Below are 14,206 nucleotides of genomic sequence, written 5' to 3'. Positions count from 1 at the left end.
TTTTTTGGCAACTTTAGGAAAAAGTGGTAGGTATACATACTTTTTTGACAATTTTGACAGAAATAAATAATTTTTAATTGGTCAAAATAAATCGAGACTTCGTCAATTTTGTTTGACCAAAAAGCAACACTTTTTTTTGGTAATTTCAGGAGCTAAGAGGAGCTTTTTGGCAATTTTTGCAGAGAAAGGAGTACTTATGGGTAGTTTTAGCATTGAAGATTTTTTCACTACTTCGCAAAAAAAGAAGAACTTTTTGACAATTTTGGAACAAAAACACAGAACGGGCATTTCAGGGCAGTACAACTCACTAAGCATTGAAATCCTCATTTTTTTTTTACTCTGAAAACGGGCGCTTATATATTCCGAAATTCGTATTCAGTAAGTTCAACTGACTTGAACCACTTTTTTTGCGATTATTTTGAGCAAAATTCTCGAAACACGATTTTTTTTCCACAAATGCAGATTTCAAACTGAAAAATATTTACATAAGTCATCCACAATGAAACGAACATGGGGCAGTTTGACTCGTCGAATCCAAAATTTACGATTGAAAGAATTTTTCAAAAATGTATTCCATCACTCGAAAAATACTGAAAATGGCACGAACTTGTAGAATATCAGTAAAGAATTTTGTCAACTCATAACCCGCGGAATTAGGTGGAAGGGGGGAATTCCGGGAGTGAAAAAGATTAAGAAAAAATGTATATATTTTAAAAACTTATGAAAGAGATAGCTGTTTTGACGAACTTTATCATCATCAATAAAACATTTTTCGACAGTAATACTTCTATTTGCGGAAGGAATCTTCTCTGACATGCTAATTTTTCCGCAATTTGACTATAAAATCCTCAAGTTTGAGCTTAAAGTTTACAAATGATATACATTTGAAGGCAACACTGTCTTGTAGAGTGGTAGGATTTGTGCGATGTGGTCTAAAATCACCAGAAGAAAAAATGAAAAAGTCAACTTGGGCCCATGGACCCCTTTTTATCTTGCCATATTCGCCAACTATGATCAATGATTTTAAAAATACAAATTGTTTTTTCATACTCGTAATTTATTCGATTTTTTTTTTTTTTTTTAAATAAGTATCAATTATTATTACCTAATACTCTTGCCTGAAACTGTGAACATTTACAAGTTCTACATCAAAAATTCATAATAGCTGGAGCAATTTCTGATCATTCAAAGTTATTTCAGCTCATCCAAAAATTGATCAAACAACGACATGTGCGAGAACGTCCAAGAACAAACTGAGATGATTTATGCTGCGAGTATGAAAACAAATGGTGTGATGTTGAAATACGAGTATCCAGGATCATCAATAGGAATTGATCGTAATTCACTTTGAAATGAATGACCATCATCGAATAACTACATACAACGTGAAATCATTAAAAATGAAGGATTTTTCACTGTAGTCTATTTCACAATCTACACAATAATTCGAAAAAATCACCTCAAAATATCATCTAATCGTATACTCAACGACTTCCATAGCACAAAATCCAACATCCAACACCACCGAGACAAAAATCCGCAACCCAATCTCCCTCAAACTAATTAAAACTTGTAACCGAACAACAAATGGAAAACGAAAACAAAAAACCCATTCTGGTACAATGGTGTCGGTCGATTTCTCCGGCAGGGAAATTTATTCAAAAACAATGAAAGAACGCGATTCGTCATAGACTGTTGGAATATATAGGAGGAGAGCTGGTAACAAGTAAGTACATTCTGTGCATTCTTAAGCCCGATATTTTATCATTGTTGAAAATAACCCGGCAGCAATGTTTTACTTGAAAAATAATCTCTTTGGTGTAAGTGTAAGTGTAAGTGTACCAACATTCTGGTACCCTGGTTATTACAAATACGCCGCAGTTGTCGTCACCGTCTCGTATAAATATAATAAAAACGGGCTCATTCAATATGGCTTACAGTGTACTTGATACTGTAATACGCGTATATTGCCACTAAGCATTATAGGTATAAAATATGAACAAGTCAAGTAGTGGTACATACTTCTGACCTACTCGAAGAACGACCTCCTCACACATAATGTTAGGTACTAATAAAAAGAACAAACAAAGATACCGAAAAAATGCCATAAAATTCGATAAATTATTTCTCACAACGAACGTCTAATTTATTCAATTTTTTGAGGAACTATACATGCAAAGTCGAAAAATCCGTTTTTCAGCACCCACTCGTCCATTTTCTAGATCTTACCTTGATTGGCTCGATTATAACAGAGTCATTATCATTACTTACATGTTTAGAACTTTAGATGTTTTCACAAAAACCATGCACAAAATGATTCCTCAATTCACAAGTTGAAAAAACTACTTATTTGTTTGAGGGGAAACATGACCAGAGGGGGTGTCAAGGGGGCAGTTTGCTCTGGAAAAAGCAGGGCCTGTAATGAAAAAAAAAAAAATTTCAATTTCTCAAAACACAAATTTTCAAACACTTTTGCCTGAGAAATTTTTTCATAAAAAGTAGGTATCGTGTTGTCTTTTTTTTCAAAATTAACAACCCAAATTTTTTTTTTTCAAATTCTAAAATTTTAAAAACCAAAAAAAAAACTCTTCCATAAAAAAACATTGTTTTTAGTTCTCTCAAAATACAAATTTTCACCCTCGCTTTGCTCGGACCTGTCCTTTTTTTTTCAAGATCAGCTTCTCAAGAAAAAACACAATTTTTAGGCCTCTCGAAATCAAATTTTCAAAAACTTCCACCTTTGCTTCGCTCAGGTCAATCGGTTTCTCGTTTTAAAATGAGAAAAATTCTTATTTCGGGCCCTCAAAAAACCAAAACAGAAAATGAAAATTTTAATAAGTCATATGATGATATGAATATGATATCAATTGACAAAATTGGTATTTTTTCCCTATATCAGTCGGAAAATTTCCAGTCGAACCCCTCCTCCTAACAGTAAAAATATTCCAATTTCTTGTTGTGAGATGTTTTCTCAATTATTCAAAATACACGTATTTGGCAAAAAATGAAAAACATTTTGCCGAATAAGCAAGTAAAATCGATAATTTTTATGGGAAAAGTGAGAATTACTTTTAGGAGTTGGAAGATGTGAAAGGAAAAGGAGGAAACACAACGAATTTATCATCGTAAATCAGCTCTGAACACATCGAAATATATTCCAAGTATTTTTTTCTCGCGACAAAAAGTAAAAAAAAGTTGAAGAATTGAAATGATTTAAAGCAGACTAATAATTCTCACAAAATTAAAAATTTTTTTCGATCAATAATGTAATACGATTCCAACAAAGTTTATATTTCCTAAAACCTCGCCTTCAAATTCTCCAACTGATCGGAAAAACTTCTTAAAAAATTATAAAAATAACAAAATTTTGCGATTTTTCCAAAACACGAGGAAAAAAAAGCACTCGAATTACATAAATCAATAAAACGCGGAAGTAAAAAAAAAAATACAACGTATTAATAAGTTTTAATACAAAAATAAAGGTTGCTTACAAGCTCGTATTTTTCTTATTCATTTTCCTCAATCATTAATCATTTTTTAGTTCATCTCTTACAAAACCATTACGGTACGTTTTTCTTCTCGTACCATCTTCATTAAATAGGAAAGAAAAAAAAAAGAAACGATATAATATACATAATCTTTATTTGATATCTTCGAGTAATCTAAAGATATTTTAGTCAGTAGCTTTCCTTCTTTATAGAAAAAGCGATTAAATCATATATTATATTACGCGACTCTCGTCGATGTATTTAAGAAAAATATCGTCGCATGAGGAAAACCGAGCCCGAGGTTTTTCTACAACGAGCAGCCAGCGCAAGAAAAGAACACAAAAACTCCATCGAACGAGACGACGCGAAGAAGGGAGGAGTAGAAAACGAAAACCACACAACAGAAAATCAGAACAAAAACAAGTAGTATCCGAACGACGAATTTATGTAAATTTTATTTAATATTTTCAAACGCGGTCGTGTCTAGCATATGAAAAGACCTCAGGCATCTGGATATTTAGGTGGACAGGGTAAAGGGCAAGAGGGATCTTCGAAAGAAATGCGAGATAAAGGCAATTTGCAAAGAAACGGCTAAGAAAATTGGTAACTGTTTTTTCCTCTCTTCTAGAGGCATAAAAATTTTTTCAGCTTTCCCTCTGTTTCTACTCTGCTTCGTCGAGTATTCGTTTTCTCGAAACATCATCATTTGGTAATTATACTATAGCGGAAGATTTAGAGGAGAAGAGGAATATCGACTAGAGAAGAACGCATACGCTATAGGCTTTAAAAGGATCGAAAGGTGGTGGAGCAGGGAGCGAGAGGAGAGTATTTGCTGAAAAACGTTTTTTCTTTCGTTTTTTTGCCTTCGCCGGCGGTAAATATTTTAATTAAAAGCGTATTTAAAGACATTTTAGAAAATTTTATCGCGCGTAATTTTTATCGTTCAATTATCGCTCGAGGTGTTTCTGCTGCGAATGGCTTCAGAGCGCAGTTATGTCCTTCCTTCCTCATTTCTAACCTTATTTTTCTTCGCTAAGACAAACGAATTGTTTGTCGCGAAAGTCATTCTTTTTCGGCCTGTGCGAGAGTTTTTTTAATCATCGCGGTAGAGTTGAAAAAAAAATTAGAATTTTGTGATGAGTTCTTTTCAACACGAGTTTTATGTACTTGTATAAATGATAACAGGGTGTCTACCAAAATTTAATTCTCAAAAATAGCGACTTTTAGCGACTTTTTTCAGTCAAAAGTACCCCCCCCCCCAACAAAAAAAAAATTTCCAACGTAAAAATCGTTTTTTTCAACAGTTCCCACACCCAATTTTTCAACAAAAAAAATGGGATTTTTCAATAGTTCCCATGTAACATGAAAAGAAATTTATGAAGAACCTTTTTTCGCGACTTTTTTTCAGTACCCCCCCCCCCCCATTTTCTAACGAAAAAAATTGGGTTCCAATAAAATTTGCACTTATTGGGTGGTGGGAGGGGGGAGGTTTGGACAACTTTCAATAGTTTCCATGTGACATAAATAGTCATCCAAATTTTCGAGCTTTTCTTTTTCCTTTTCCATCTACTTAACTTTCTTCAGTTCTAGAATTTCAATTTCTTCGATTGTTCTTTTTCTAGTCATTTCAACCACTAATTTTTCTTTTTGTTTAAGCGAGAAGTTCATTCTTTCACTTCAAAACTTTGAAAGTTGAATGATATTTTTTCAGAAATTTCGATGTGTAAAAAGAAAAGAAAACAAGCCCGAGCGAAGCGAGGGCAAAAGCTTTTGAAAATTTGACTTTTGAAAAGTAAAAAAACACGTTTTTCTTCCATCACGGGCCCTTTCTTTATTGTCGGACCCTCCAGAATGAGCGAGTCCTAGGTAACTCTCGTTGGTCCTGCTCCTCCAGCAATCTAACAATAATTTCCAAAATATTACAATAGGTACATATTTCTAAAAATACACCTACATGGCCCGTACGAACCGAGCCAACTGAGGGCAAAAGCACTGGTAACACGAAAATTCACAATTCTCCAGAAGTGAAAAAATATCATTTTTAATGTGAGAAGTCAATTTTTCTATCATCAAGACTCAACGTTTGGCTAAAGAAAACGAAATAATATGCCCGAGCGAAGCGAGGGCGAAAGCTTTTGAAATTTTGAATTTTTATGATTATTTAAAATGCTAATTTGGCAGTAGCATTAACATTGAATAATAATACGAAAAGTTTTTAAACTTTGAAGTTTGGACAATTTATAGCGACTTTTTGGTATTTTTAGCGAAAATCGCGACCTTTTAGCGACTTTAGCGCCCTATTTTCAAAATCGCGACTTTTCGCGACTTTTAACGCTATAGCGACCTGGTAGACACCCTGGATAAGAATAACAAACTATTGTCGATTTTGTATGCGGGTTTTCCAATGTAAAGTTCTGCTTCTACAAATGAGACATCCTACGTATAAAAAAAACAGTTGAATAATAATGATTGACATTATTTCTGAATTGATTATTGGCACTTTACATATTAATACTCAAAAATAATGAATTGCCTATGGCAGGCTAAAAAAAGTTATATTTCATTGATTAAGAGCTCATCATCATCAATTTGAACATCAGCAGACTCAACTTGAAACTTCAATCACACAACTACCAATATTCTATCATAAGAATCAATCTATTACCTCTAATAATTCCACGAGTTGTCATTTATTTATCGTAATTACCGAAGATTACAAATTAATTCTGCTATTATTTCTCAGTGCTGGTTAATTAGTGATCTTTGATGTTTATTATCAATGTTTCACTAATTAATATGCACTACGAACTACCATTTTTGTACCAATTTCATCACTATAAATTTGATATCAAAAAATCCATAATTAATAATGACGAATCTCATTTAATTAACGTTGAATGAACTGTATTTAATCAACTGATTAATCACTGAGTAGTAATAATTAATGATAGGTAACCTGATAGTGATTATTTTGAATCAAGGATGAAGAACAAGAAAAAATCAGGGGGGGAATGGACAAAAAAGAATAAAGCAGAACAGAACTCGTTTCATTGAACAAAACTAGGATCAAAGTCAAACACATCAGAAACAGAATTGTCCAGAATGACTCAGTGAGTAAAATCTGAACCAATCAACTACACAAATCAGAAAACAAATTGTTCGAGAACAACACTAGCAGATTAAAGTAGAAAAGAACAAATCAGAGAGAAATCACAGAACCAAACAAATCAGGGAAATACTCGTATTGTTCAAGATCAGAACAAAACAGAACCCACCGAATCTAATCAGAAACAAACAATTCAGGAAAAAAATTGTTCAAGATCAGAACAAAACAGATCCTGAACAAATCTAATCAGAAGCAAACAAATCAGGGGGAATTTTTTTTTCAAGATCAGAACAAAATTGAGCAGAATACCACTGAACCAATTAACTAAACAAATCAGAAAATAAAGTATACAAGATCAGAATATACAACAAAAAGAACAGAACGAATCACAAGTGAGTAAAATCTGAAATTATTTTCTTAAACAACAGAACTAATTAACAAATCTGAAAACAGATGGTTCATATGTACTTCATACTTACATACAAAACGGACATTTCCCCTAAAACCTTTTTTCGAATAAAGAAATCCCAAGAATTGCCTTTTTTCGAATGACCAATTTTCCGAATTAACTTTCCCCGAACCCCATCGAAGCACAAACGTGGGCAAAAGTTGAGCTTTTCGTCAAAATTTCCACAAGAAATCAGCTTTTGATCTGTTAAAATATTGTAAAAAAAATTCATCATAATTTTTTTTACCAAATTTCCGAAAATCCTCCTTTTTGGTAACAATTGTGAAAAAGACTCGTGTTTCGTCAAAAGAACCAAAAAGTCTTACTTATTTCTTTTGCAATGACTGCAGAAAAAACATTTTTTCAGAAAAAATTTGCAGATAATTTTGTTTTCTTTGTTTCCTCTGTCGCAAAAATCGGTGTTTGTCAAAATTTGACAAAAAGAAAACATTAAAAAAAATTAAAATTACCAAAAAATTGACAGTTTTATCAAAATTGTGAAAAATCCCTTTTTTTTGGTTGCTAGAGCAAAAAGATATACTTACATATTTTTCTGTTGAATTGTCGGCAAAATTTGTTTTCCCCTCAAAATTGCCAGATGCGCAGTTTTTTTTACCTAAATCTCTGTAGTGATGACAATTAGGGATAATGGATTTAGGGTATCGTCCCAGAATCGAACAAAATAGAATGAAAATGAATTCAATGATTTTTCAACGAATAAGATAAAGAATATTTTTAGAAATTTGGGTTAATTGTGGTACAATTCGGACGCTTTTAGAATTTTTTATACATTTCTACTTGGTTTTGAAAATTTAATAAATCTGTTTTTTAACCCGGATTCTCAAAAATCTGGTTTTTGGACATTTTTTAAATCTCTTTTTTAAACACTTTTTACACAAACATTCAAAACTTTAAAAGTCTTCTCTCTTCAAGTAAGCTCAGTAAAATCCAAAATCGAATTTCAAAAGCTACTACCCTAGCAGATTCTAGTGGATTTCAAATCTGCCAAAATACAGATCCTCGAAAATCTGCCAAAATCCGGGTAAAAAAACAAATCTATTATTTTTCTGAATTTTAACAATGAAATGAGATACTTACAACTCTTTTTTTCTTCGAATTTCAAAATGAAATTTCAACAAATTTCTAAAAATTTTGTGCTTCAACTCCTAAGAAAAAATTTTATTTGATCAAAAATGGAAATTTTTTCTCAATTCAAAAACACACAAAATTTTTTTTTGTCAAACCAGAAATTTCATTTTTACCTATTTTTTTTCTTTGAAAATTTTTAAATAATGAGCCCCCGATTCTCTGGAACAAGTTGTTTCTCAAAGGGGGCATCTTGAGGAACGTTTTTAAAGTCAATTTGCCAAAAAAAAGTTGGTCTTATTAACAAAATAGCAGATATTTTGATTGACAGGCTAGTCGAAATTGCAGATTTTGCTTTCCAACATAGGACTTGCACAAATTTTTTTGAACTGGACGAAGCTAGATCAAAACAGCATGCAAAAATTCATCACCAGCCAAAATTTCAAGTGCTCAAGTGTATTTTTCGATCTTCGATTTTTGTTCAATTTTTAAAAATCAAATTCAGACCAAAAAATGAGAAAAAAATCAAAATTTTACCAAATTGACCTAGAAATTTGAAATTTGGGATATACCCTAATCTCAAGCTGCCAAATCGATTGGAAACGGTTCCAATCCGTTTCGAGCAGTTCTGGAGCCTCCAGCAGATTTTTGAAACTTGAAATTTTCACATAATTTCATCAGATGATATTGGAAATATGAAATTCACGCTGCACTCTAAATTAAACACGTTATCATGTCGACTGCTGGTGAGTTTAAGTCATTTTGGAGCCTCCAGTAGATTTTTGAAACTTGAAATTTCCGTAATATTTTAAAATTTCATGAAAAGCAGTTGGAAAGCCGAAATTCATTCCGTAAACTAATTTCAATACGCTATGAAGTCGACTGCAGGTAGATTTAAAGTCGTTTGTATAGCCTCTAGCAACTTTTTAGAAATCACTGGAGCCTCCAGACGGTGCAAACTGAAATTCATCTTTCTACCTCAAACGGAGGCTGTTGGTTAATTTTTCAAATACGGACAAAAATCTGTTTTGGACTAGTACACCGATTTTGAAAAAAATAACGGGTAGGTACTTCATTGACCACGAAGCGAAGGTCCAAAAAGTAGCTGGAAGCTTCAAAACAACTCGAAACCACCTGCAGTCGTCTTCATAACGTATAGAAATTAGTTTGCAGAATGAATTTCGGATTTCTAACTCCATTTGATGAAATTTTGTGGAAATTTCAAACTTCAGAAATCTACTGGCGGCTCAAGGAATTTTTAAAGAGTCGCTGGAGGCTCCAAAATGGAATGAACCCACTTGTAGTAGATTTGATAGCGTGCTTTAAGTTAGACTGCAGAGTGAATTTCGGATTTCCAGCATCTTTTGATGAATTTTATGGAAATTTCAAGTTTCAAAAATCTACTAGAGGACCAAGAAGTTTCCAAAAAGTCGCTGGAGGCTCCAAACCCACTTGAAATCCACCTGCAGTCGACTTCTTAGCGTATTGAAATTAGTTTGCAGAGTGAATTTCGCCTTTATAACTCCATTTGACGAGAATTTGTGGAAATTTCAAGTTTCAAAAATCTACTGCAGGCTCCAAAAGTTTCCAAAAAGTCGCTGGAGACTCCAAATCTACTTGAAATCCACCTGCAGTCGACTTCTTAGCGTATTGAAATAGTTTGCAGAGTGAATTTCTGCTTTCCAACTGCAGTGGAGGAAATTTTGTGGAAATTTCAAGTTTCAAAAATCTACTGGAGGCTCCATGAATTTTCTACAAGTCTTTGGAGGCTCCAAAATGAGTTAAACTCACCAGAAGTCGACTTAATAACGTGTTCAAGTTGGAGTGCAGCGTGAATTTCGTATTTTCAACGTTGATAAAATTACGTGTCAATTTCAAGTTTCAAAAATCTTCTGGACGCTCCAGAACTACCCAAAATGGTTCAAAACTGTTTCCAATCGATTTGGCAGGTTGAAAATAGGGTATGTCCCAAATTTCAGCTCTGCAGGTCAATTTGGTAAAATTTTGATTTTTTTTCTCATTTGTGGCCAAAATTTGATTTTTAAAAATTCACCAAAAATCAAAAAATACACTTTACCACTTGAAATTTTGACTGGTGATAAATTTTTACATGCTCTTGCGATCTAGTTTTGTCCAGTTCAAAAAATACCATGTTAGTCCAGCTGGAAAGCAAAATCTGCGATTTCGGGTCGCCATTTTGTAGGCAAGACCAACTTTTTTTTGCCAAGTTGGCTTTAAATGTTTCTCAGGATGTCCTCTTTAAGAAAAAAATTGTCTCAGGTGATCGGGGGGGGGGGAGGGTGCAATTATTATTGCCATGTGTCGGACTAAAAATCCAGCAAGTCTGGGAAACGAGATCGAATTCTGATCGAAACATATTCGTATTTCAGAAATTATTTTCCTGTTTCGACAGAAAATCATCGAAGAATGATTTTCACCAAAATTTAAGCTTTCTCCATTTTTTGGAGAATTTGTCTATAAACACTATATCAACATTAGACTGATTTTCATTTTACAACAAAATACGAGAACTCTCCTCTTCCATATTAATTTCTGTCTAACCTGATAAAAGATCTTCTAGCTACTTTTTGACCTGTTGAGTGTTGATATTACATATTTTATCAAGAAAAATATAATTTAGGTATCGTCACAGGATCGTCGTCGCATCACAACGAATCCCACAGCACTTTAAAATCAACCACATTTCATCCAAATGAGAAATCACATTAGCCACGATCCATTCTCTTATACCTATATACTCGTGTATTCCATATCTTGGTCAACGAAAAACAATAACGCAGAGCAGAGATAGCGAAATATAGACAAAAACAGTACACATCGGATACACACCGATACAACATCGACACGATATTATAGGAATGAAAATTTAACCATGACAGAAAACCACACTGTCGAGCTAGCCATTAGTCGTCGACAAGCAATTAAAAACCGATATCAATCAACTATGAAACTAGTATGACCAAGTATGAAAACAATTATACCACAGAGAGAGAATCGTACTAGTAGTACAACATATGACAGTGAACAGACGACGATTTGTAGTAGATACTACATGAAAAGGAGAAAAAAAAAATACGCACGTAGAATACCGTTGAATTTCATTGGTTCTCGCAGCAATGAACATTCAGCGCCAGCCATATGTAATACAAGGCGCGAAAACTCGATGTAAAAATCCATTCCGCAGGTAGAGATAATTACTCGAGTAGGTAAATATTTCGAGTTATTATTAAACGTACATCATGAGCTGGTGAGTTACACCGTGTGTGGATATTTTTCGACATGGAATTCGCAATCGTAGTGTAACTACCACACGGTTTAAGTAGGTATGGTATAGAGGTAAGATAAACATCGAGCGTACAATTTGACATTATGTAAATTTAAAACTTGGACTGGTTTTCAATGGTACTAGTTCACCCTGAACTTTCATAGTGTGCTGGAAAGAGAGGACCGATTGAGTTGAAAAAAAATTCACAAAAATAGCCACCTTCCTTGTTGATCGGTTGTATGAAATTTTAGAACTGTAGACGAAGCAGTGAGAAGGCTCGAAGCAGGCATTAAAAACAAATAGGGTTCATTGAAACGTGCGTATCAGGCTGGGATTGTCAAACCCTCTTTTTCTCTTGTTTTTTAATACACGATTAGCGTGATACGATAAAAACGGTGTACACGTCATAAACGAGCACCATCATGATAGCAACATTAGTATATGGAAGTGGGCGTGAGACGAATTATTCGATTAATTCTTAACCTTCAAATTTGCGCGGCGTCTAATTTTGAACCGAGTGAAAAAAATTTTCAAATGAAAAATACACACAGAGGAGTGCTCCTGACGACGAACAGGTGTAAATTTCAGCTGAAAATTTTTCCACTGACGCTGGCAAAACGACGACGATGTTGAAGAAGGTCTTCGTTGAGAATGTGAGTGAGATGATCGTTGGTAGAATAAATTCGACTTGGACTTGGTAGTGGAATGGTACTTGTATATTTGCCTTGATGACACGTGAATGAGGAAAGAACTTCGACGAGTTAGTAATTTCCGGTAATGTATTATGCAGCTTCGACTTGTTCGTCTCTTCGAGTTGATTTTTTTGATAAGGAATATTGCTCCGTTCGGTCTATACCATCTCGGTGATTAGATTATGTAAACAATGGTTTCATCGTAAAGTAGTTTACAACTTTGTAAACAAGCACTCACACGTACGTACTGTGCATATACTCGTACACATTCGTGCTCCTGTTATATTTTTCGATACTAGAATGAATTCTAGTATCACGATCGATCTTTATTCTTACCTGGGATCTGGTAGTATGATTTTTTTACTGGCTCTGGCAGCTGGTACGAGCTTGCTCTTCTCCATAGCCATCAAGTAGCTGACATCGGCCAGCACTGCCTCCAAATCAGCCATTTTTCTGCTACTTTTTATCACTTAAACCTCACTAAAACTCGAATTTACCGAAATAATTTACCCGCGGAGACATATTAACGAAACACTGGTGATATTCACGATTTTCGAGCAACATTTGCATTATTACTACACCATTTGGGAAACAGCTAAAAACGTAAATTCATTATCATCGAAATGAAAACAACTCGAACGAGATTTTTACACGCGCAAATACAATCGAATAATTACCATCGGTGCTGCGAACAGTTTCGCTTTTCGTTACACATGAAAAATAAATTCAATTTGAATTAATTTCTACAAAATTTTACAGCGCAACTCTATTATTTTATCACAGATTTGACGTACATTACTCGAAAGTTGAACCACTATGACCGTACAAAAAGGACTACATACGAAATAAACTTATGATTGGTACCGAGTCCATGGAACGCAGGTTGTGTCGAGAGAGCGACGTAAAATATTGCTTAGTTGGATTTGTTTTCGATGCGAATTTACTCGAAAAACGATCGAAATTTAATTGAAATTACTCGATTAATTATTAACTTTGAAATTAAAACTTAATAGGCGAGTATTTATTCATATTTCTCCCTATAAAACTGTAAATTCAAGTTCCTTCGTTACCTTTCTTGTATCAGTTTGTTACAAGTGGTTGGAAAAATAGGTAACGAAAAACTAAAGCTCTTTAATACAAGTATGGAAATAGATTATGCTCTCAAGAAAGTCTTAGCATTTTACGTATGTATTACGTACTGCGCATGGCAGGTTGATGTCGTCACGCGGTGGAGGTGGGTGGAGCAACCAATGGAGTGCAACGTTGTACGTGAACAGCTGATTTGATGCTTGCTCGCGCACTGCGCAGTACGTAAAACTTACGTAAAATCCTATGACTTTCTTAAGAGTATAATCTATTTCCATACTTGTATTAAAGAGCTTTACGAAAAACAAACAGGCGAATGGCAACTTTGAACTTTATAATTGCAGAATTTTCACCTTTTCACTTGTAATTGGTTGGAAATTTCAGTTTTCAACGGAATTATAATTAGCTTTAGGTATTTTACAAGAATAATACCTAATAATACTATCACGCTTTGTTATTTTAACATCACGTGAGTCGTGAAATAATTAGGCACAATATGCACCAACGTGAGAGTTGACTGGTTTTAAAACAATTATTCAATTTGAGAAACGTATTTAACTCGGTTTCGTGAGAATTTTCGGTAGAAAAAAGCTCGCATATCTATTCATTATAATAACCCATCTATTCAATCAAATATTCGAACACGTGTAATGATGATGAATTTCAATTTCAATATCGAAAGTAAAAGGCTAAACTCAAGTTACCATTAGTTAAGTACTCAACGTTCGTTTGATGATTTCATCTTTCCAGCAATTTACAATCAAAATTAATCCACTTCTTCGTAATCGATCGAAGTATCCTGCTCATCAGATAGATTGCCAATATTTGATCGAGTACTTCGGTTATTACAATCAGAAGTAGTAAAATCCAACGGATTATTTACACTATGTGTAACATCGTCGTTGTTTAAATAATTACATAGGTGTTCCATTCGCTGAATATCTTCTTGTATTTGAGTAATTTTATTCAGTAAATTCTGCGACTGAAACGAGTTGAATGATTAAATATTCGTAA

The 14,206-nt window shown here is 33.8% G+C and overlaps 1 protein-coding gene across 2 annotated transcripts in view; it reads right to left on the bottom strand.

Moving 5' to 3' along the window:
* Positions 1-12,948, bottom strand: part of LOC135837544 (G protein-coupled receptor kinase 1) — a 196,423-nt gene extending 183,475 nt beyond the window's left edge. For both annotated transcript variants that reach the window (XR_010557212.1, XM_065352854.1), the window contains exon 1: positions 12,443-12,948. Coding sequence is in view for 1 of the 2 variants with exons in the window: in XM_065352854.1 (XP_065208926.1) it covers positions 12,443-12,555 (113 nt within the window). In the remaining variant the exon portion in view is untranslated. The remainder of the gene's footprint in view (positions 1-12,442) is intronic.
* Positions 12,949-14,206: the final 1,258 nt, after the last annotated feature.

Source organism: Planococcus citri, chromosome 2 (genome assembly GCF_950023065.1).
Source record: "Planococcus citri chromosome 2, ihPlaCitr1.1, whole genome shotgun sequence".
Lineage (NCBI taxonomy): Eukaryota > Metazoa > Arthropoda > Insecta > Hemiptera > Pseudococcidae > Planococcus > Planococcus citri.
Note: the sequence above shows the minus strand (reverse complement) of the source record. Positions and strands in the feature narration are given on the sequence as shown.